Raw genomic sequence first — 25,516 nt, forward strand, 5'->3', positions numbered from 1 at the left:
AAGAAACCAATGTAAGTTAAGACCAGGTGGGTGGCAAGAACCAAGGACATGTTGTAGTGCTAGTTGTTCCCACCTGCGGAGTTCTGAAAAACTGGTGCCTGGGGAAGAATCCAGACGGCGTGTGTGGTGAAACAGGCGCCGAGGTCACGAATGTCATGTTGCAGAGCATGCTCTGCAACTGGATATTGTGTGGTGCCAGTATACATCCTCTGCTTATTCCCATTCATCCTGATTCATAATTTGGTGGTAGTCAGGCCAAATAGTGTTCACATAACAGCTGGTGTATGACGTGTCGTTTGCATGTGGCTCTTCCTTTGGTAGTATATGTTTTGCCAATTACAGGGCTATTATAAGTGGTGGTAGGAGGGTGCATACAGAAAGTCTTGCAGCGGGGACAGTCACAGAGGTAGGAGCCATAGGGTAGGGAAATGTGTGCAGGAGCAGCATTGGGTCTGACAAAAACATTGCAGAGATTGGGAGGATGACGGAAAGCTATTCTAGGTGTGGTGGGCGAAATTTCAGACAGAATGGATCTCATTTCAGGGCACGATTTTAGGACGTCATGGCCCTGTCAAAGTAGCTTATTAGCGCATTCCAGAACAGGATAATACTGAGTCACCAATAGTGTGCTCCGAAGCACTGCTGATCCCTCCACAAAACAGCTTCGGAGCTGAAACTTTTCCATTTCAATGAAAAATCAATCCGAGTCAAAAGCCCAACAGCTGTTAATTTTGCTCTGGTATCTGAAATTTTCATGTAAAACAGTATCTGTTCTTACTGCCCAGCAGAAAATATGATTGCAGACAAGCGACTATTACCAGGCATAACAAGAAGCAGGTTCACTCAGTTCAGAGCCAACAAATTCCAACAAATACAGTCCCAAATTCTGGATTCTGCCTATGTAGCGACAAAGTGTAATGTAATACTTTTCCCATACTATGCAGAAGGAGCACACAGAAGGAGAAGCAACCACAGTTCGTCGTCGTTCACCTTGTAGACCCATTTCCAATTGAGGAGGAAATGTGAAGTCAGAAAATTTCTTCACATCTTCTCAACTTGCTAAGAAGTTTAAAGGGTTGAAAAATTCATTATATGGTACAGTGAACAAGATCTGAGACATGTCACATGCTAAAACACAATCCACCACTGTCTCGCACCAGATAACAGACTACACCACGATCGTATACTAGGAAAGATGAATAAAAATGTCATTATTCTGAGTACACTGCATGCTACAGTAGCAGTAAAGAAGGAAAGAAGAAGCCTGAAACCACAACATTCTACAGTGCAACAAAGTAAGAGAGGGGGGGGGGGGGGGGGGAGGATTGGTTGATCGAATTACATGTAAATATACAGTACCCCACATGCCACATGCAGGAGACGGTCAATGCATGGCTTCATGTACTTGTTTCCTTTATTTATGCTTTTCTTTTACTTTGTTGTTTTTGACCCCCTCTAAACATCTTTTTTCCTCTATCTATTATTTGCACTATTCATTTTTGTCTTAAACATTTTCATGTACGCCTCGCTGTCTCGGGACTGAAGCTGGCACACTGCTTATCAGTGGTGTAATTTATGTCTACTCTCTCTCTCTCTCTCTCTCTCTCTCTCTGAACTCTGAAGCACACCCCACTTCACTTCATCCCCCCATCACCATTTCCACAATAGGTGGGTCTGCTCCCTGAAGCAGAAACTACTAGTTCCAGAAGTTAAGATAATACATATAATTTTATATGTATATCAGCACTACTGAATCATCCTAATGGTGATTACTGGCCAGGAATTCTGTTGTGTGTGTGTGTGTGTGTGTGTGTGTGTGTGTGTGTGTGTGTGTGTGTAACAGAACACATTTTTCAATATTTGCAATCAGCAGAGCACCACACATACAAGACAATTTGGATGTAGCAGGTTGTATCTATTACGATGCTTATTGCACACATGATGAAAACTGTATCATGTATTCAAAGTCGGTCATCCTTTATCACACAATACTTCACAAATTTCAAACCTACTGAAATGCAATCATCTCAAAATGTAACTAAGTAGTTTTGCAGCTCCAGTATCTCCGATTACAGCAAAGTTTGTGTTTCACTCAAAATGTTAAATGAAGGTCAGATTTATGAAAATCCCCTCTATTGCACTCACAATTCACCCTATATTTGGGACAGTGTAAGAAGATCCTTGACAGCTCAGTGTTGTTGCCAGCTTTCAACTGCAGAGCACTAACGGCTGCATGCGAAAACAGTAGCTGTCTAAAGAGCCGTGACAACTCTGAGGCATTGCCACAGAGACATTTACAAAATCACATTACTGTATAGGTCAAGTTTGGCCTGCGAAAGCTGCTGTGCCCAGCACGCTGCAACTGCCAGACATCAACTTGTGAAGACTCAACTACAGCCTTTGACCAAGTAACATTGTTTCCTTGAGTAAGTCCTAAATTACAGTTTAACACAAAGTTTTACTTGTTATAAATAATTATGTAGATCTGGAATAGTATCAATTCATCAATATTCGCACATTCTGCAAAAATGGTTACTATTTAAGGTGCAAGCATATTGGTGAAGGTAGAGAGGAGGTATTTTAAATATATTGGAAGTGATATTAAACTAAAACTGTTGTACTGGAAGAATTGCTGGAAGATTGTTGGAAATAAAATTTTAATTTCTAAAAGGATTAGTTCAGAGGAACTAGAGGACATTTAACCTGCTGTATGTACATTTTTAATCCCATATGACAAAACCGCAATCAATTTTTTTTAGAGTTATTTATTATAAATGTAATTTTCATTTTATCATGGAATTTATTTTAAATGTGGTTAAATAAAACAAAAAGTGATACTGCTCTTCGCAAAACATGAAACAATAAATGCACCACTAAACTATCAGACGCACTCACAGGCCAAAAATGAACAGTTTACACCCAAACCTCCACATCAGACAGTCAGACTGGGAGCAAGCACGGTATATCGACATAGTATCGAGAAAACTCCAATGTCGTTTGTGCTACGTGTTGACATCCAGGAGAAAGTAGGTAAACAGTAAGTAATAACTAACACCTGACACACGGAGCACAGGAAAAGCATAACTGTGAGCATCTGTCATGCAGAGCTTCCGTCAGAAAGACAGTAGTGCATTAGTCTGTTGTACTGAGAGTCCCGGGTTCGAGCCCTGTACTGTAGTACGTGTGAAACTGTTACAGTGGACACTATCTTCCTCACATGTAAAATGACTCTTGGGGTTTATAGCAATGTTCTTTTGGCAGACCGCTTTTAAAAATGACAACAATTACTATTAACACGGGAAGTGGCACAAATACCTGACCATTTCCATTCGTGCGCAATACAGCAGTCGTGTGGAGGGCAGCGGAGGGGAATGCGGCATTTCGAGATTACTCGAGGCAGTTTCAGTTATTGTGGAGCTATGGTTCAGTGAGCATTGCACATCATCATTGAGATGTATTTTAAAAGTGATGATACTGTTTTGTCATACAACATCAGTTTCACAGACATTTTCACGTGTGTGGTAGGGGACAACTTCCTCTGCGTAAAATGAATAAGTTGTGGGTCGAGACCTCCAGATCACCTAGTTTAATGCCAACACAGAAGCCTCAACAATGTCCAAGGTAGGTCAGATCATTGGACAATGTCAAGCCGTGCCGACTAGCCCGCACCGACCCACACGTATATGAGCTACCACTCTTCGAATGTCTGATTGCTTGGCAACAAGAATACTGCACAAAGGAGATAAACTTTCACCCACATGAAACTGCAATTGTTCAAAACCTTAAGCCTCACAAGTGCGCTAATTGTCAGAGATTTTCAGAACAAACCATCACTGATGGGGAATGACAAATTCCTCGAGCAAGTGACGAGGCTTATTTTAATCTCGACAGATATGTTAACAAACACAATTTTCGCTATCGATCGGACACAAACCCACAAGAGTTACACAAATGCTCCGTGCACAGTTCCAAAGTCACAGTACGGTACGGGCTTACCGAGACGTGTGTTATCGGGCTGTATGTTTCGAGGAAGGAAGGGTGAACAGTTACGGTAAACCGAGAATGCTGGACACTTTCTTAATTCCCAAACCGAAAAGAAACTGTCTCAGTACAAAAAAGGTTTTGTTCCAACATGACAGATCGACAGCCTGTACAGCAAACGATGTTATGGGATAGGATACTCGAGGGGCAAGTTTCGTGGCTGCATGATCTCTCTCAATGGCAACACTGCTCAGCCATCTAATTACCATGAACTCAGCATTTGTGACTTTTTCCTTTGGGGTTAACTCAAATTGTAATTGTGTGCAAACGAAAGCCGTACACTGCAAGACTTGAAAGAAGCTACAGGACAAGTGATTGCATTTATATCAAATCAAATGTCGAGTAAAGCGTTTGACAGATTTGCTGTGAGACTTGAGGAGCCTATGCTGCAGAATGGCCGCCACAAATGATGTTATCTTTAAATAATGCAGTCCTTATGTTTTGTGCTTTCTGTGTGTGCAAAAGGTTACATGTAAGTTTTATGCAGTGTTCTTTATTAACTGTTATTTTTTGTGATTCATAATAAACTATGAACTTGCAAAAATGTTTTTATAAACATTGGAGTTATTTTTATTTGAAAACTGCCCAATATTTCTGCCACTCCCGGTACTTCAGCACACGTGGTGCGATCGTTTGTTTATTCTTCTCTTCCGACTGTTTATATTTATTCTGTGAAACTATAAATGTACTGTGAAGGTTTGCTATTTTCAAATAAATGACGCACAAGCAGGCTGCCAGGAGAATACTGTTACAAACCCAGAAAGTCCTTTTAAATATCAAAAGCACATTGTCCCACGTAATGGTTTCACATGCACTACAGTACAAAAACTGGCACGATCAGTGCTCAAACTTGGGAGGTACGACAAACCGACACTGACGTTTTCTCTGCAGGGGCTCGAAATGATAGGTGCTCATGCTTGTGCTTTGTCCGCACTCCTTAGGTCCTTATTGCTTACCATTTACACACATTTCCTGGACAACGGCACACAGCACAAACTGTAGCAGAGTTTCGGTCGACACACTGTCTATGTACGATGTTTGGTACTGACCTGACTGATAGACTTGGGTGTTAGAGACAGGACTGGGTGAGTAGGAAATTCTGGACGAAGCACAGTGCTGACAGTTGCCCCACCTGGAAGACGTCATGATGTGGACACTGAGGCCCCCGAACGCAGACAGCGCGACCAGCAGGGGCATGCTCCACGACATCGGTCCCAGGACTTTGTCTGCAAATGTGACGGCAATGGCGTCGGAGGAGATCATCGCTATCGGAGTGAGGACTGCGAGGTACGCCACATTGGCGAGCACATAAATGAACGTCACCAGCGGGATGGATATGTAAATAGCTCGTGGCAAATTACTGAAACAGAAGAAGCGGTAATTCTCAAAGCACATAATCATAAAGTTGCCCCGACACCAAAAAAACTTGGTACATACAAAACTTATTACTAGGGGACCAATTATCATGGTTGTAATACATGAAAATTTGTGAGGGTGGGGAAGTGGACTCTTTTATAGTGGATCTTGTGACTGATTTGATGTGCGCTGCTATGATTTCATCTGCTGAAGCAATCTTATCACCTCCAAGCAGCATGATCATCCTAGCCAAAAAAATTCTGTCCTGTAAGACTCCTGGGAATAATTCCCTGATGCCCGAACACATGCACTATCATCTCACTAAGTCTTCCAATTGCTGTTTTACACAATTCCTTTAATCCTCCTGAAACTTATCTTTCTTATCTTTAAGTCCACTGAATTTTCAACATTATTCTGCAACAGCACACTTCCAATGCTTTACTTTTCTTATTTTCTGGCTTTGCTACAATCCAAGATTCACCTCCATACAATGCCTTACATCAGATGGACGTTACCAGGTTTCTTTATCATGAGGAGAGATCCTCAAGGGATGGGATCAATTTTTTGAAACTACCTTTATGTGGTTGTAAAGTTAGTGTTACAGGTATCATATCCTGCAGCCATTCACCATGGTGGGCCCTAGTTTGTGTAAATCGTCACAACAGAATTTCTTCTAATTCTCCAGAGCACTGAAAATAACAACACTATAAAAATGATGCTGTAGTGTAGGAAATAAATTAAGTAGCTGATACACTGAAGGTTGTGCATACAAATCCTGCCAGACGCAATCTTTTTCTTTTTTTACATCTTAATTGAAATAATTGATGATTATTTTTATCAGTTAATTGGCATAAATATGATTATTCTTATTTCTGATCCTTTGCCATGTAATTTTCATCATGCTATTACACTGCTAAAGAACAGTGACACTCTAAGACACCAATAATCACAGGGAATCATAGATGACAAGAAACACACTACATGGAAAATAGAATTGGAGTAGCATATTTATAACGAAAAATGGTACACATTGCAACACATGGGAAAGTGGGTAATAGACATAAATAACGGTCTCATTTGACACAGGTTACGCTCCCAACATAAAGATCAATATTGGACACACTGCAAGGAATACCCCTCCTCAGGCACTAATGCATATTTTGGACCTGTCATTCATGCTGGCTACCAAACTATTGAGGTGGCTTTGGGGATATTGTCTCAGTCTTCTCTTAAGGTGGATTTTCAGTTCTTGCACAGTTTAGGGAGAGGGTGTTTGTTGAAAAACACGTCTGCCAAGAGCATCTCTGGCATGCTCTAAAGAGTTTCGGTCTGGGGAGTAAGTAGGTCATTCCATATAGTCAATATCTTCACTTTCCAGTGTTTTCGACACCCCAGCCATGCTATTTTTTTGTTTTGTTTTAGGGTAAAAAACAACTGAAGTAATAAGCATTCATGACATAACCTTCGAACACTAATACAAAAAAGATGTTAAAAGCGACTACACATTGAGCCCAATTGACGGAAGGAAAGAGAGGTAAGAAGAAAAACTTTCTCCAGGAGAGAGGTCCACAAAATACGCTGTAGAGACAGCAGAAGTCCCTGAGTCAGAGATAAAATGTCCTTTGCCATACTGCTGCAACAGATAAAAAATAAAATTTGGTCAACAGACCGTGCGTCATTTGCCAAAACGGCTGATAACTTAGACACAAACATATACTATAATGTAAGCGGTTAAAAAAAAGGGCACTCGGTAACAGCAATGAACACAAAGTGGTGGGGATCACTATTTAACAAACGGCGACAGCTAAAAAAACTGTGCCAAGTACGCAACTCAACTAAAATGATCTCGCGGCACGAGGGCCGAGAAGAGGTCAGCCTAGCTGCTGGGCGAGGTCTAATGCCCTGGAGCTTGTTCCTGTGAAGAGAACACCATTGGTGATGCCAAAGTGACACCACCTACCAACAGATGACAACACGGAGATCATCCAAAGGAATGCAAGAGTTAGCAGGTCAAGGCAGAACGACTGCAGCCTCAGCAGCAGCCTCATTTCCTGTCAGACCAATGTGACCGGGAGCCCCATCAGTATGACACGACTGGGGACCCACACAATCATCACAGTGGTTCCCTCAACAGCGATCAAGTGGAAGCTTTTTTAGAAGGACTGTGTACAGCACGCTAAGTGTCTAAACGGCACCGAGAGAACTGGAGCAGATAACAAAAAGCCTGTGTCACTAGATGCACTTGTTGCCCTGATAGAGGACAAAGTGCACTGCTGTAAAAATCGAGCAGTGTTCTGGAAGCTGATACTGAAACACTTTCGTGCCAATGACGAAGGTGCAACTGACACCAGGGTCGGTCAGAGCCACGTCAGTGTACACAAAGGTGCTATTGCTAAGTTGCGTGCAAACATTGAGAAATGTACAGCGACAGATCAAATCCGGCTCAGTTTCCTCAGGAAGCGAACGAAGTCCGAGACGAGCACGGGCTGTGGCAGGTAGGGTGAAGTTGAGCTGCTGGAGCCATAGCCGAAAGCGAACTCTGGGAGGTAACAGACAAAGGGCGTGGTGATGATGATGATGATGTTTGGTTTGTGGGGCGCTCAACTGTGTGGTTATCAGCGCCCGTACAATTACCCAATCTTTGCTCAGGCCAATTTCGCCACTTTCCTGGATGATGATGAAATGAGGAGGACAACACAAACACCCAGTCATCTCGAGGCAGGTGAAAATCCCTGACCCCGCCGGGAATTGAACCTGGGACCCCGTGCTCGGGAAGCGAGAACGCTACCGCGAGACCACGAGCGGCGGACAGACAGACAAAGGGCGCACCGCGTGCTGGTCAAGGGAGTAATCGAAAAAAGAGGGCATAGCGTGGGTGGCTGGGCATGGCAGATAAACGGCGCGCGTATCCGCCGAGGAGAACGCCACAGCGGTACAACAGTGGTATGTCGGCAGTTTCTGCACACAGACACTCAACAGGGATAGTGTAAAAGGCATGTGTGGCCAAATGTATTCCACGATATTGTATTGTTTTAAGATGGTGTAAGATGGATGGACGTGCAGGTGAATAAATGAAACAGCCATAGTAGTTTCGAACTGACGAGGGATCGGTGCAGACAGAGAAGGGTCTCCGAACTGCTCCCCAGGAAGTATTGCTTAGGAGACACAGGACATTGAGGAATCAGGTACGATTTGTGGGAGGACCAAGAAAGTTTTCTATCAAGCACGAGTCCCAGGAATTTTGTAGTTTCAGTGAGCGGATAGCAACAGGCCCTAAATGTAAAGATGGTGGAAGAAACCCATTGCACTGCCAGAAATTCATTCAAACAATTTTGTCAGTGAAAAAGCTAAAGCCGACGTCAGTGCTCCACGAGTAATGACGATGGAGACATCATCACTGGAGACATCATCATCATCACTGGAGACATCATCATCATCACTGGAGACATCATCATCATCACTGGAGACATCATCATCATCACTGAAGACATCATCATCATCACTGAAGACATCATCATCATCACTGAAGACATCATCATCATCACTGAAGACATCATCATCATCACTGAAGACATCATCATCATCACTGAAGACATCATCATCATCACTGAAGACATCATCATCATCACTGAAGACATCATCATCATCACTGAAGACATCATCATCATCACTGAAGACATCATCATCATCACTGAAGACATCATCATCATCACTGAAGACATCATCATCATCACTGAAGACATCATCATCATCACTGAAGACATCATCATCATCACTGAAGACATCATCATCATCACTGAAGACATCATCATCATCACTGAAGACATCATCATCATCACTGAAGACATCATCATCATCACTGAAGACATCATCATCATCACTGAAGACATCATCATCATCACTGAAGACATCATCATCATCACTGAAGACATCATCATCATCACTGAAGACATCATCATCATCACTGAAGACATCATCATCATCACTGAAGACATCATCATCATCACTGAAGACATCATCATCATCACTGAAGACATCATCATCATCACTGAAGACATCATCATCATCACTGAAGACATCATCATCATCACTGAAGACATCATCATCATCACTGAAGACATCATCATCATCACTGAAGACATCATCATCATCACTGAAGACATCATCATCTTCACTGAAGACATCATCATCTTCACTGAAGACATCATCATCTTCACTGAAGACATCATCATCTTCACTGAAGACATCATCATCTTCACTGAAGCCATCATCATCTTCACTGAAGCCATCATCATCATCACTGAAGCCATCATCATCATCACTGAAGCCATCATCATCATCACTGAAGCCATCATCATCATCACTGAAGCCATCATCATCATCACTGAAGACATCATCATCATCACTGAAGACATCATCATCATCACTGAAGACATCATCATCATCACTGAAGACATCATCATCATCACTGAAGACATCATCATCATCACTGAAGACATCATCATCATCACTGAAGACATCATCATCATCACTGAAGACATCATCATCATCACTGAAGACATCATCATCATCACTGAAGACATCATCATCATCACTGAAGACATCATCATCATCACTGAAGACATCATCATCATCACTGAAGACATCATCATCATCACTGAAGACATCATCATCATCACTGAAGACATCATCATCATCACTGAAGACATCATCATCATCACTGAAGACATCATCATCATCACTGAAGACATCATCATCATCACTGAAGACATCATCATCACTGAAGACATCATCATCACTGAAGACATCATCATCACTGAAGACATCATCATCACTGAAGACATCATCATCACTGAAGACATCATCATCACTGAAGACATCATCATCACTGAAGACATCATCATCACTGAAGACATCATCATCACTGAAGACATCATCATCACTGAAGACATCATCATCACTGAAGACATCATCATCACTGAAGACATCATCATCACTGAAGACATCATCATCACTGAAGACATCATCATCACTGAAGACATCATCATCACTGAAGACATCATCATCACTGAAGACATCATCATCACTGAAGACATCATCATCACTGAAGACATCATCATCACTGAAGACATCATCATCACTGAAGACATCATCATCACTGAAGACATCATCATCACTGAAGACATCATCATCACTGAAGACATCATCATCACTGAAGACATCATCACTGAAGACATCATCACTGAAGACATCATCACTGAAGACATCATCACTGAAGACATCATCACTGAAGACATCATCACTGAAGACATCATCACTGAAGACATCATCACTGAAGACATCATCACTGAAGACATCATCACTGAAGACATCATCACTGAAGACACCACTCGAGGAGAAAATTCTGTGGAGAACTGCAATAGATGTCAAAGATGTCAACGAAAGGGGAACCAGCCGGAGATACCTGGTCGTACACAGGCCACAATGAGATTAATGACTACAGCAAAGAGGACAATGCTTATGGCATTCCAGAGGCAGCCTGTTTTCTGGATAAAGGTGTCTGACAAGGTCAAACCCACACATACCTTGAAAATTCTGTCACTTAAAAATTCCCGAAGGAAATGGCACAAGTGGCCTCGAAAGCCCCAAGTGTATAGGGTACAAGGATATCAGTCCTCCAGCAGGTGCCATAGACTTTCTCCAAATCCAAAAACATGGGCACAGTCTGGTATTTATGCAGAAAACTGTTCATGACATGGGGTGATAAAATGATGAAACTGTCAATTGCAAAACAGTGCACTTGAAATCCATATTGTGCATTCGTTAGCAGATTGCAAGACACGAGCCACCATACCAGCCGACCATAAATCATATGTTCAATTACCTTGACTGGTGGTGAGGGAAATGGAGTGGCAGTTAGAAGGACGATGTTTGTCTTTACCAGGCTTAGGTAAGGGCATGACAATGGCTTCATGAAAGCACCTGGGAAACGTGCTATCTTCCCAGCTGCAATTGTTACATATGAAGGAGAAAGTGCTTGCATGCAACAGAAAGGTTCTGCAACATTTGAATGTGAACTCGTCCAGCTGTCGGGTGGAGGACTGGGATGAAGTGAGAGCACGATCTAGCTCCCTCGTAGCAAAGGCAGCATTGTAGCACTCACAATTCTGAAAACTGAAGGGTATCACCCGAGCCTCATCCACCTGTTTCTGATGGAAGAAGGCAGGGTGATAGTTGCTGGAGCTCGAAATCTCCACAAAAGTGGTCCAAGGTCCAAGAGTCCAAAATGACATCCTTAGCTATAGTTAAGCAAGAAACCGAGGAATGGACCTTGGTCCCATGGAGCTTACGGAGGTTGCCCCACACAACAGAAGAGGGAGTGAAACTGTCAAAAGAACAAGTAAATGAAAGCCAGTCAGCTTTTTGCTATCCCGAAGAATGCCACGACACAGTGCATGCAACTGTTTATAACAAATACAGATGACGGTTAAAAATGCAGAGAGCACATTTCCACGAGGGAATTGCATTGTGGCATGCCTGACTCCACCGAGGCATTGGGACACGGTGCAGTAAAGAAGTAGTGCAAGGAGTAGAAAATTTATAAGATATTCTACCTAGTCATCGCAACTGGGAAAATGTTGTTCATTGAAGGTTTCCAGGGACGAGTAAAGCCTACAGCCAGCCTTAGAAAACAGGCAATTGGGTTTACACATGGTGTGGTGGAAGTCAGCAAATGGATAGCGCATCGTAAATGGACACTTGAGTATGTGTCAAAGAGAACAGACCACTCGAGACAAGGGGCAAGCTGGGCAGTGGAAGTTCAAATGGAATAGGTTGTGTGTGTGTGTGTGTGTGTGTGTGTGTGTGTGTGTGTACTCCTTAAACAAATTCATGGAATCCAGATATTGATAGCTCAAGTTATGCAAGTACTGATATATCTGATTGTCTATACATGGTGCGCATAGGGGTGTTCTTGAGATGCCGAAACTGGTGGTCTGTATAAAATAACTTCTCAAAGCAAACACCCGTTTGCAATTTTCCTTGGTACATATTTGACTGGCCGCTGTCCCTTATCCACAATGGATCAGCAGAAGGTTCTCAGTTTTTAGTGATTTTCATACTTTAAGTTAATGTCTCACTGTCTTAATTTGACACACACTGACAATTTTCCATTTCATACGCGTTTGAAACTTAGCTTTGAAAACCCTGTTTAGTTTCCCAAAAGCTCTCCAATTCATTTATTTCTTTCACTCCCATTCAATTTACTGTCTTTAACTGAACTAAATACAGAAACTCATCAATTTGTTCTACTACTGCATTCTTAACTTTTATTACTTTCTTTGTAGTGCATTGCTTACATTTTTTTTTACAAAAGGTATACTGCATTATAAGCTAGGTCTACTTACACATAAGGATTCGTCAGCTCTTCAGTCATGAAGTTTAAGTAATTCCTGGAAAAAAAGGAAATCCAATGGTAATTATTCAACATTCAACAGGAAAATATCAACATATCCCATATTACAATCTATCAGCTTGGTACATTTCTTCAAAACAAAACAGAATGTGGGCATTCACCCTCCCTTCTCCCCCAAAAAATTTATGCAGTGTGTTCCCAAGAACCTTAGTAAACTTTTGTTATTCAATTGCACTCTGCAATTCTGACTTTAATAAAACAGTACAGTAATGCCAATCCTAATTCGAGTTTGTCTGCAACAAATGCAAAAACATAAATAGCGCATGGTAATCTTTAGAAAATTAAAATAAAATATAGAAAATGAACTCAAACAAATGAAGACATACAAAGGTTCCATCAGCAACCGGCAAACTTCATAGCGTTTCGAAATGGGGTTGTTAACACTTCAGAGAAGTTATGACTTAGAACAAAGCTATCGATGGAATAACTAAAGAGAGTGAGAAAGCAATGGAAACAGAATGGAGGGAGGGAGGGAGGGAGGGAGGGAGGGAGGGAGGGAGTATAAAGCAAACTGTGTAGTATGACAGACAAAGGAAATGTGAATAGGTTTAACACACGCAAAATGTAGCGTTCCTGGCAGAGGAAAAGGGAGTTGCAGAAAAAAAGTTGGCCCACATGAGTCATCAGCATAATATGAGTGTGTTGTAGGAATCCCATGCAGGCTTTAGAGAGAGTTTCAATCTATCTATTTCAGGTATCTATGCCACATACGTACTCCGTTTAAAAGTGGGTTCTACAATGCAATGTCATGCAACTATGCTGTCCCCTGTGGTATACAAGTTGACTTTTTTTTTTACAGCATCAGCCACTTGACATCATCCACCACCACCACCACCACCACCACCACCACCACTTTCCACTTCCCTTTTTATATCTGTCATTTCTGAATTCAGGGTGTATATGTGGACGAGGAAAAAAATACCCTGATTTTTCCCAGATTTCCCAGTTAAAAATACACTTTTTCCATGTTAAGTAACAGTATAATTTTCCTTGGAACTGTAAAACTTATCAGTCCTTTCGATGGTTGTGGTTTTATACACCAGCGTAGAATTTCCTGGCACTTTAGAAAATGAAACTCAGGGGATAAAACACGTTTTGGAAAGATGTCTGATGTGCAGCAACACGTACACTGCATATTTACGTACTATGAAAGTATAGATTCTAATTCCACCAAACACCACATGTTACTTTCCGACAAAAATAACTTCATTGTTCTGAAAGGCGATGAACTCTTGACTGTCAGAGAAGTGGAAACAAAATAAAATCTCAAACTAATAACATATTTTAGCCTTCTGTAATTATGTGAGTGTATTTTAATTCACTTGATAGCTCCCGGCCACAAAAATCCGTTTGGTTTTCATTTGATGTGAGAGCAATAAATGAAGAGGAAACAGAAAAATCATTTAACGTAAACACGAGTCATGTGGAGACTACCACCTCCCCACTAAAACTCAGACTGCTCTGTGCATCAGGTCCGGATCTAAGATATTTTCGATCTGGGACAATATTAGATAGTGGCGCTTCCCCTCCCTCCAGCGTTTGAGGTAGGACGCCAAAAATTTAAAAAATCGACTTTTCAAAAATATCTTCATTTTGTAACGCACATCTTTCTGAAAAGTCTGATAGATAAAACATATACGTTCGAGGGAACGTAGGACATGTTACTTGGTCTTAAGTGTGCCAAAGTGCAGTGCCACGCCTCTTCACACAGCATTCTTCCATTGCACGTCTCTGTATTTCGCTCTGTGGAATTCAAACATGTAATATTTTGTAATGGGTACCATCGAACTATATTCAGGCCAGCGAAAATTAAAATGTCCTGTGGTGCCTCTCCTGCTATCAGTCGGCCGGTATGACATCCTGCCTCTCTTTAAAAAAATCTTGCAATTAATACTAGATAGGATTATCTGCAACCGGCAGAACAAGAACTCTTCACAAAATTTGCAATCTTTACTGCCTATTAGCTAATAACTTGCTGTTTTGTGTGACATAAAATTAAATATAGGATACATAAAACGAGTAAAGACATGAGACAAGCAAGACTGTACACATTTTTTTAATCCTCAAGTCCTTGATTTTTTCTCTCTCTAATCTTGCCACAGCTTTATATGGCGTGCTTTCCTTTCTGGAAAAGGATCTATTACCTCATCAAAGTTCGTCAACGTTTTGCTGCATGAAAAAACGAAATGTCGTCGTCTAATACTAGAAAAGCTTTTAATACAAATAGTACCCAAGACTGGTGTGATTTCTTGATCTGTTTATATGTATTTTGTCACTGCAAGATAAAAGGAAATAGGCTGGCCTAATATTGCAGCAATTGTTACACACAACAAATAAACGAGACTGTTTTGGCACAAATGGTCATTTTTATAACCCGACAGAATATAATGAACGAATTACCAATATCAAATCCCTATCAGGCCTACTACAAGCAAAAAGTTTGATGTTAGGGAATAGTTTCACATTTCATTCGTACACTCTAGCATTTGAAAAATAATATGAATTTGCCCCCCACCCGAAACTGCCATCCGGGGCAGATACCCCGGTTTGTCCCCACCCCCTAGCTCCGGGCCTGTTGCGCATACGTGGATCTGGCAGCTTGGGCGCATCAGTAAAATTTTTCCGGATAGCAACTGGCTGCTTGCTGCTATTGCTTATACAGATAACTGCCTCACTTCTGTAGCCAGAAGCGGGAGAAGGTACAACTCATATGCGACTCAACTGCACATGTGCGGCTTGCAACCGCTCAAACGAATCTAATGTAAACAGTTGTGATGTCTGCTCATCAGAGGCAATTTGTTGTTATGAAACATTGCATAGTCTTCCTAAAGCCTTTGACACATTTTGCTGTTGGCAGACGCTTGTATGAGCACTGTGTTTTGTTCTTGTATATGGTACATTTCCCTTGCAACTTAAGTTTTATTTTCGTTTTTTCTCTCGTTCGTGTTTTATTGGTGCAGTATTATTCTGCAGTAGCGAGATACAGTAATATTCTTTCTTAGAGTATTGGTTCTTACCAGCCAAAGTTACAAAAATTTAACAGAAAACTAAAACAATGAGAAATTCCCAGAATTCTAAAAAATTCCTGGGTTTTTCCCGGTTTTCTCCTGGATGGAAATATTCCAGGGTTTTTCCGAATCTCCTGGTTCTCCCGGCTCGTACACACTCTGGAATTTTCTCGACTGTTGCTGCTTGGTTTCATTTCTTTGTTGTTCCCCACTTCAGTCTTGTCAGTGTCTGCATGGCACTACATAATGCTTTCCTAAGAAACCAACTCCTGGCAAGTGTCTCAAAGTTGCGTCGGAAGCCACCAGTAGAACTTAACAATATTTAAACAGAGCACATTTATCACCTTTAGATGATACCATCATTTGCTTGAGAAGTTACGCAGTAGGTTGGTAATTAGTGTGGTGAAAACCAGAATGTCGAATGTGCTACTAAATTCAAAAAGTGCAAAATAGAGAATTTCTATCTTTTCTTTTAACATAATCATTTGTATCTAACGTGATTTTACCATAGCCAGCGTCACATTGCAAATCTCACCTTCTGTCCCCCAAATTCAGATTTCCACCAACCAATTTCTCATTAGTGACTGAGATAATCTTGATTAGGTTTTCATATGGCAGAACTTTCTATAGGCAAAAACTAAATTTTAAAAATCAATTTTCCACTGTTGTGTTTCACACTAGGACCGAATTAGTATTGCAAGCCTGACCAAATCTCAGTTTACCAAAAATTAGTTGTTTTATGCTAATAGTGTCTAAGAGTACCTTTTCCAGTTTCATGAGCACCAAGAGGCAAGGTTACCCAAACTTTTGTAATACTTTTAATTGTAAGAGAAAGATTTCCTTAAGGATGTGCGTGAAATCTAGTTGAGGAGCATAAAGTTGGGGGGGTGAGGGAGATTGTTCAAAAGAAGATGTTTAAGAATCTTACGTATGCCACTTAATGCTTACAAAACTATTTCATTACACCCACACAGATCACGTGTGTCACAGAAAAATATCAGAAGTGATCACTGGTGGAACATTTTGGAGATGTGGAACAGCTAGAAAACTTTTAAATGAGTAAAGACACATTTTTATTCTCATGGACAGACGTAAGGAATGTTTTGCTGCCAGTCCTTTCCACTAAAAAAGAGAGAGAGAGAGAGAGAGAGAGAGAGAGAGAGAGAGAGAGAGAGAGAGAGAGAGAGAGAGAGGGGGGGGGGGGGGGGGTTGCGAGTGCGTACAGCAGATTACAAATTAGATGGCTGAGCAGAATACACAGTTGTTGCCAACCAGTACAATTTTCTTAATAGAGAGAAAAGAGACATGTTCAGAAAGTAAGTGTAGTAAATTATTACACTTTTTAGAAAAAGTGCATTTGAAAAAAAATTTGCAGGATATTGTTGATACACTTGTTGACTATTATTCCAAATAATCACCATCCTGTTCAATGCACGTGATGAGCCATTGCACAGGCTTCTTTATGCCCTCCTCAAGAACTCAACCGATAGCTTTTACCCCCCCTCCCCCTTCAGAATCTCTTTCTGCACCTGCTCATTATTTGAAAATTTAGTTTTACATATATCTGTCTTCATGGAGGTGAAAAGATGATAATCTGAAGGAGCCAAGTCATGGGAATATAGGGATTCAAAACATCCCAACCATATGAAACCAAGGGTGCCCTGGTGGCTGAGGTTGTATGAGGACAGGTAGTGTCATGCAATGAGCACACTACTCTTGTCAACATACCCCTCCTATCGTTTTGAACATTCCTTTTGAGCTTTTTTTTAGGGTGTCTCAATATCTGTGTGCATCGATAGTATCCCAGAAGCACGAACTCTACCAAACCGGTGCCTTTTCAGTCCCAAACCGCTGAGGTCAAAATTTTTTTGGTGGAAATTGTGGTTTTGAATTTTCAGGCAGATCAAGAATTAGTACGACGTCATTGTAGTGAGTGCATCCTAGTTTCAGGCATGTAATGAGCCACCCACATTTCATCTCCAGAGACCGTGCAGCTCAGAAAATCCTCACTTTCCAATTTGAGTCACTCAAGAAACTCGCAGGTGCTACTGACTCAAATTACCTCGTGCTGCTCTGTCAGCTGTTTTGCAACCCATCTTGTGCACAGTTTCTGGTATCCCAGCATTTCTGTGAGTGTTCTGTATAAGGGGCTTTTGGGGAGTTATGGAAACATCGCAAAAATTTCATCCACTGTCAGTCTTCGGTCTTCACAAACAGTTTCCTTGATTTTTTTTCACCGACTCGTCAGCCACTGTGAGGTCACCACTCCTTTGTTCGTCACAAACATTTGTTCTCTTCCTACTAAACTCCCTACATCACATATACTTAAATGATATTTTACTTAGTAGCATGTAATCTATTTATATTGTCGAGCTGTAAAAAAAAAAAAACACAAACTCAGTCATTCTGTTCGTAACACCTTCACTGTAAACCGTTTTGATTCGGTAGGTGTTATCCCTTCGCTGAGTAGGAAGCGGATTATAGCACTTGGCTCACATTTGGTGGAATTTTTTACAAACATCTTTCTCACAACTGGACACTATGTTAGTTTGTGTACTACTGTGTCCTTACTGTGCTCACTCTGGTCAGGGCGATCCCCCTTTAACACAGTGTTGCCAGCTCTCATAAAACCAGAGATGGTTATGATCACAGTACACTTGCCTTCTGAACCCACCTCATACCAGCATTTATATCTTTCATTGCATCTATTAAAGGGAAAAGTACTTCTGTTCAATTAAATAACGAAATGCATAACTTCCAGTCGAGCCCAGTATTACTGCTTTTACTGACTCCATACAAAGATCACAGTGACCACATTAACCAACATCTTAAAAGTAAGCAGCGAATTGACTGCTCGATCACAATTCAAATGGAACAGAGCATATAGACAAAGCAAATATTGACTGTGTAAATTGAAATCTGCCTACCAAACCCACATTCCAGAATCAGTACTGAGGTGCTCAAAAGGTTTGTCTGGAAAGTGACATCACCAGTTCTATTACGATGCTCCAATTGATCAGAGGACAGTCTCTCACCCGGTATTAGTCTTTGGTAGTTTTAGCTCCCCAATATGACAAACCTCAGTACCTTCCTACCTCCCAGAGAATCGGAATGTGTCTATGTAAAGCCTCATTTAGCAGTCCAGTTCCTGTAGTGACTGTGTTCCCTCGAACAATGAGACGTGTGATCGAAATCTGTCCAAATTTTAGTAAGTCCAATGCAGTAATGTTTCTATGGACCAATTGCAGATTTAGGAACAAATGTCTGTCAAAATGGCAATGCAAGACATTCTTTGGAAGGCCGGGGTGAAGTTGACAACAGAACTCACTCTGGACGTGCTCTGTTGCTGAAACGTGAAGACACTAACTCCTGTCTGTGAAATTTTGAACTTGTCCCATAGTATGAGAGTGTGTATGATAGCTCAGACTGGATGTACCCAAAACCACTGTAACTGAGCAATGACAGATGAAGAAATGTGTGTAGATGATGACGACGTCGTCGTCGACGACGACGTTGATGACGACGATGTATGGTTTATGGAGCACTCAACTGCATGGTTATCAGCACCCGTACAAATTCCCAATCTTTACTCAGTCAAGTCTTGCCACTTTCATGAATGATGATGAAATAATGAAGACAACACAAACACCCAGTCCCCAAGTGGAGAAAATCCCCAACCCGGCCGGAAATCGAACCCGGGACTCTGTGATCCAGAGCGACGCTAGCCACTAAACCACGAGCTGCGGACAAATGTGCGCAGAACTGGTCCAGAAAAGATTAACCAATGAACACATGCCCAGCTGAATCCTCATTTGTGGAGAACTTAGAATTATGTACAAATAACGCCACTTTTTTTGAACAGTGTTATAATGGGAAATAAGTTATGGCTTTCTGAATACGATCCTGAGACGAAGAGACAGAGCTCCGAGTTGCATACCTCGCAGTCATCGAGTATGAGCACATCCAAAAACAAGGCAATGCTCAGTCTTTTTTTCAATTCCAGTGGTATTGTTTCTCCATCCCTAGGCACCTCCAAAGGACACCACTCCAAGACCGTCCACAGTGTGAAAGCTGCTGTTACCTGTGCTCAAAAAGACATTCCGACACGAGCCTTACGGGGCACCTACAACTCTCCGAAACCTAGCTGGCAAAAATGCCTCGACACAAGAAGATCATATGTTGAAGACTTGATTCGTTGTACCAATAAATTAGTTTTATGGACTTAGTGACATTACTTTCCAGACAATTTTTGCACGTAAGAATTGGTACTGAGAAAAGCCTCAAACACAGATTTGGGAGCATTCCCGATTGTTTTCTCTGCTGAGCTTCACTTATCAGGTCCCACTAACTGCCGAAATTTTATTGATTGTGTCCATCACATCCCCTCCTGCAATAGGACCAGTGCCAGTAGAGAATTTGGTTATTAATGCCTGAATGTCTGTTGCTTCACTCCCTGGTTCTGAGAGCACAGGTGACTCAATTTTAATCTGTGGTACGCTGATCGATCATCATTTGGTAAATGGAAAATTGGTCTTACTCGATTGTAGTTTCACTGAATTAATGACAATTTGCATTGACAATAAATTAGAATCTATCACCGTAAAACATTGTGTGAGATTTTTGAAAAATAGTTTCAAATTAAGCAATACTGTGTTGTTTGAGGCTTTCCTCACACAACAACTGCTCCAAAGGTTCTCGAGCATTGTGTCAGGTCATACTGTGCAGTTTAGACAATACTTCAGATGCAATGCCTGAAAATCTTTCACGAAGAAGCTACAGTAGAACCACACTAATCTGTCCCCTACAGGATAGAGTATGGTCGGAACACAAGTCAGACTACAAAAGGACAGTTTTATTGACCCGTAACATCATATTACAGTATAGTACAACTTTTAATTTTCAACTGGAAATACTGTCTGAAATACTGTTAAATGTTAATACAGTACAAAATGAAAACAAAACATTTGACACACAAAAAATTTTATAGAAAAGTATCATGTACAGCAGTGCCTGTTCTGTAAAATATGTCTGTATCAATCTGTTACTGTGAGAGAATGTGTAATGACTGTACATACCTTATTATAGTATTGCACTGACACAGAACTGATTTGCACTCAACTGTTTACAACTTGATAAATTACAGGGTAAAAAACGGTGGTACGTTCTTATGCAGGATGATAAAAAGTTTATATTGTTCTTTTGCTTAGCAGAGTAAGACAATTATTTTGCCATAATGTTCCGCCATTTGCTAATCCACAAAATATCTATTGGGGTGGACGTAGAACTTTGTTCAATGTTTTGAAGGGCTACACCAAATCCATTTTTGGCATATGTGTGTGAGAGACAGCCACAGGTTCATTGTTGTCATTATCTTTCCCATTCTCATCAGTTGTTCGAATAACAGCATCAATGATTTGGTCGTCAATTCTGCTTCCACCATGCAGTCAGCGTCGGGTACTGATCCACTCACTCTTATCGCTGAGCTCAATATACAGTTGTAAAGACAGCGTCACACGTTTATGTTCAGTTGGTGTCATAATTTACTTTTACACACTTCAATATGCAAGAACATTTTCTCTAATTTATAAAACAAATGTGTGCATACCATTTATTGATGGAGCTAGAAACAAATTATTTCATACTAAAACTAATCAAAAAACCGTACCTACCATCGGCCAACAGCCTACTGATCTGTTGAAAAATCCAGATCTGACTGCAGCAGCAGCCCACATATGTGAACAAACACCGTAAATGGGTCGGTCAGACTAAGCGGGGAGCTGGACTGCCTGAGGTCGGATTAGCGAGGTTCTACTGTATATCAACTTTGTATATCTTTAACACGCTGCTCTCCTCTTCATCACACCAAACTAGAGCATGCAGACACTAGAATAACAGATCAGTGAAAAAGCAGATTACCCACCATCCAGAGTAGGAAAATATACCAGAATAAATGGACACAGCAATCCTGCCCGGATCCGAGTGGGAACCTTCAAAGGGATTATTGAAATTTTCAGTGTTACCTGCAAAGAAGCAGAAATAAAGCTCAAACTGTTTACATCAGTTGTTAACACTATTCCGTCCTAAAAATATGGAACATTTTTCTTCCCACTTACCCATAAAAAGATAGGCCAACCCTGCAATGATAATAAGTACTAGTGCCAAAATCTTAGTGAACATAAACAGGTTTTGCATTCGACTAGTCTTGCGGACATCATAACAGTTCATGAACGTCAGGAAACCTGTAAGCACATAACAATTCAATATCAGCAAAAATTATACTGAGAAATAGTAAATGCTAATTATACTAAGAAGTGACTATCATTTTTTGAGACATAGCTAATTATGAAAGTGCTAAGCTATGGTCTTACAGGAATTTCTATACTACACTGCTACAATACAAGATCTCAAATCACAAATTTTTATCCCATAAATGCAGTTCACCCATCTCATGATGAACAAAATGTTCAAAACCAGTAAGGAGATAGCTCATTATGTCCGAGTTCAGAGTATGCTTAAATCACGTACTAAACACAAGTCTTCTGATCCAGACTGTATACCAATTAGGTTCCTTCCAAAGTATGCTGAAACAATAGCTCCATACTTAACAATCATATACAACTGCTCACTTGATGAAAAATCTGTACCCTAAGACTGGAAAGTTGCATAGTTCACACCCATATTCGAAAAAGGTAGTAGCAGTAAACCATTAAATTATAGGCCAATATTATTAACATTGATATGCAGCAGGATTTTGGAACATATATTGTGTTCGAACATTATGAATTACCTCGAAGAAAACGGTCTACCGACACACAGACAACATACATCTAGAAAACTTCGTTCTTATGAACACAACTAGTTCCTTACATACACGAAGCGTTGAGTGCTACTGAGAAGGAATTTCAAATTGATTCTGTATTTTCAGATTTCCAAAAGGCTTCCGACACTGTATCATACAAGTGGCTTGTAGTGAAATTGCATGCTTATGGAATATCATCTCAGTTGTGTGACTGGTTTCATGACTTCCTCTCAGAGGGGTCATAGTTAGTAGAAACTGACGGGAAGTCGAGTAAAACAGAAGCGGTTTCTGGAGTTCCCCAAGATAGTGTTACAGGTCCTTTACTGTTCCTTATCTTTATAAACAATTTAAGAGACAATCTGAGCAGTAGTCTTAGGTTGTTTCCAGATGATGCGGTCATTTATAGACTAATAAAGTCATCAGAAGATCAAAACAAATTGCGAAATGATTTGGAAAAGAGTGAGGTCATCCACACAAGTGCCGAAAGAAATTCGTTAAACTTTGGTTACAGAATAAATCTGTAAAATGTAAACGCCGTAAATTCAATTACAATGAAATTGAAAAGAACACATAGAAAATGTTGTGGGGAAGGCAAACCACGGACTGGGCTTAGTTGGTAGAACAGACAGAAAATGTAACAGGACCTGTCTGTCCTCTTTCAGACTACGGCTGTGCGGTGTGGGAACCTCACCAGATAGGATTAATGGAATACATTGAGAAAATTCAAAGAAGGGCAACACATTTTTTACTATCCTGAAATAGGAGAGAGAGTGTCACAGATGTGATACAGGATTCGGTGTGGACATCATTAAAACAAAGGTGTTTTTTGCTGCAGTGGAATCTTCTCACAAAATTTCAGTTACCAACTTTCCCTACATATGGAGAAATGATCGTCACAATACAATAAGGGAAATCAGCATTCACACAGAAAGATATAGGTGTCTGTCTGCACGCTGTTCAGTAGTGGAATAATAGAGATTTACTTTGAAGATGGTTCGATGAACCCTCTGCCAGGCACTTAAGTGTGATTTGCAGAGTATCCCATGTAGATGTAGACATAGATCCACGACAATTCGATGTCACGGATATAGGACCTCAGTTTTGGGGATCATTTCTGCCACCATTCTTGCTGTCACGTGTGACCTGTGCTTTCTTCCCATTACTGGATATGGTTTTCTGTTTGAGGTATCTACGGTACATTCTAGTTATAAGAGGGCTAATTCAGCCACAAATTCATTATAGAGTCTGACAGGAATTCCATAGCCTCTAATTATTTATACTGTCTGGATGAGCTGTACATCTAGCTTCTCAGTGTGAACACTATTGATCTATGTTGAACAATAGTATTGTAGCATTAGCTAGACATGAGGTGCCAGCACATTTTTTGAAGAACATTATTTCTCATGTTGAATTTAGCAGCAACATTTGACAGGAAGTGTATTGCTGTATTGCAAAACTTGGCCTCTGAATGTGACTTCTGATTTGAAATTTGCCTGCCTGAGAGGTGAAATGCAGATAACTTGCTTCACATTCATAGGAGCAACTTTTAATTAGCCTTACATGTTTCCTCCAGGTGGAAAGCAATAGGAATAGTCCAAACTGTCTGAAAAGACCTCTCAGTTAAAGTACATACAAGAAGTTGGAGGTCCTTTCCAGGATACGTAAGTTTTCACAACTGGACATTTAATTTACTCGCAAATCATCAGGCTTAACTCCATCTAATGTACTAAGCCACTCTACTGCAGTGAGAAATCCCATTTCTGGTGCCTGAATTCTACTCTCTGTTTACGCGTCATCCACAGCTTACTTCCACACCATAACGTAGAGCTGCCCATGGTCTTATACAACTTCGATTGCATGTGTCTTTGCCTGTTTTGATTTCCAGCCATGTATTTATTTGTCCACACGTAATTTTGCTAGTATGCAGAAGACAATGTGAAAAAAAGTGAGGGAGAACGGGAAGAAAGGGGGGGGGGGGGGGAGGTTGCAACAGAATTTGGTAAGTCTAGTACAGGCTCCTGCAGGCTCTGTGTAGAAATACATTCTCATTCTCAGCACAGTATGAGCTGCACCCGTTTTGAAGGAGCACCCTGCTCAGTCTGCTGTCACCTACTGAATGTTTATTTTTATACCCAGCACACACACACACACACACACACACACACACACACACACACACACACACACACACACACACACAAAAGCGCGCGCGCGCGCACTCACATTCACTCGCGCACCACCACCACCACCACCACCACCACCACCACCACCACCACCACCACCACCAACAACAACAAATCACGTGTAAGTATGTGCTCCTACACAGAGCCTGCTGGACACACAATGCTGGGGCTGCAGTTTTGCAGGTAGACCAGAGTGGGTTGGTTGGGGTTGAAGGGACCAAACAGCAAGGACATCAGTCCCTTGTTTCAAATATGGTCTATTCCGATAGTGTGATATCTCAGAAAAGTCAGAACGATAAAAGGGAAAAGCCTAAAAATGTAAAAGGGCAGTCATGTTGATAATGGTAAAAACAAAATGAGGTAAGTCAGCAAGAAAGAGAACCCAACGCTATGATAGAGGCAGGAGATATCCCACCACTGAAGCAGACTTAAAAGGTGCAACCGCTAGAATGTAGAAGTGCATATGAGAAAAGGAGACTAACCAATCCTAAAAAATGATAAAAACAGAGTAAAAGGGGAGAAAAGAGGATCGCGGTCAGGGAGGAGAGTCGGTAATCTCCAAATACGGCTTACAGTGGGAGATACCCCAACACTCACCGCCCTGCCCCAACACCAGAGAGAGATTAAAAACCTTAAAACTGAGAATAAAAACCAC

At 41.0% G+C, this 25,516-nt stretch overlaps 1 protein-coding gene across 1 annotated transcript in view; it reads right to left on the bottom strand.

The window, feature by feature from the left end:
* The window catches only part of LOC126109719 (Y+L amino acid transporter 2), a 92,767-nt gene that overhangs the window by 12,985 nt on the left and 54,266 nt on the right, over positions 1–25,516 (bottom strand). The window contains exons 5-8 of the mRNA XM_049914773.1: positions 21,993–22,118; positions 21,800–21,899; positions 12,804–12,848; positions 5,174–5,401 (exon numbers count right to left, since the gene is read on the bottom strand). Of these exons, the coding sequence (XP_049770730.1) occupies positions 5,174–5,401; positions 12,804–12,848; positions 21,800–21,899; positions 21,993–22,118 (499 nt within the window). The remainder of the gene's footprint in view (positions 1–5,173; positions 5,402–12,803; positions 12,849–21,799; positions 21,900–21,992; positions 22,119–25,516) is intronic.

This window comes from Schistocerca cancellata, chromosome 12 (assembly GCF_023864275.1).
Source record: "Schistocerca cancellata isolate TAMUIC-IGC-003103 chromosome 12, iqSchCanc2.1, whole genome shotgun sequence".
Taxonomy (NCBI): Eukaryota; Metazoa; Arthropoda; class Insecta; order Orthoptera; family Acrididae; genus Schistocerca; species Schistocerca cancellata.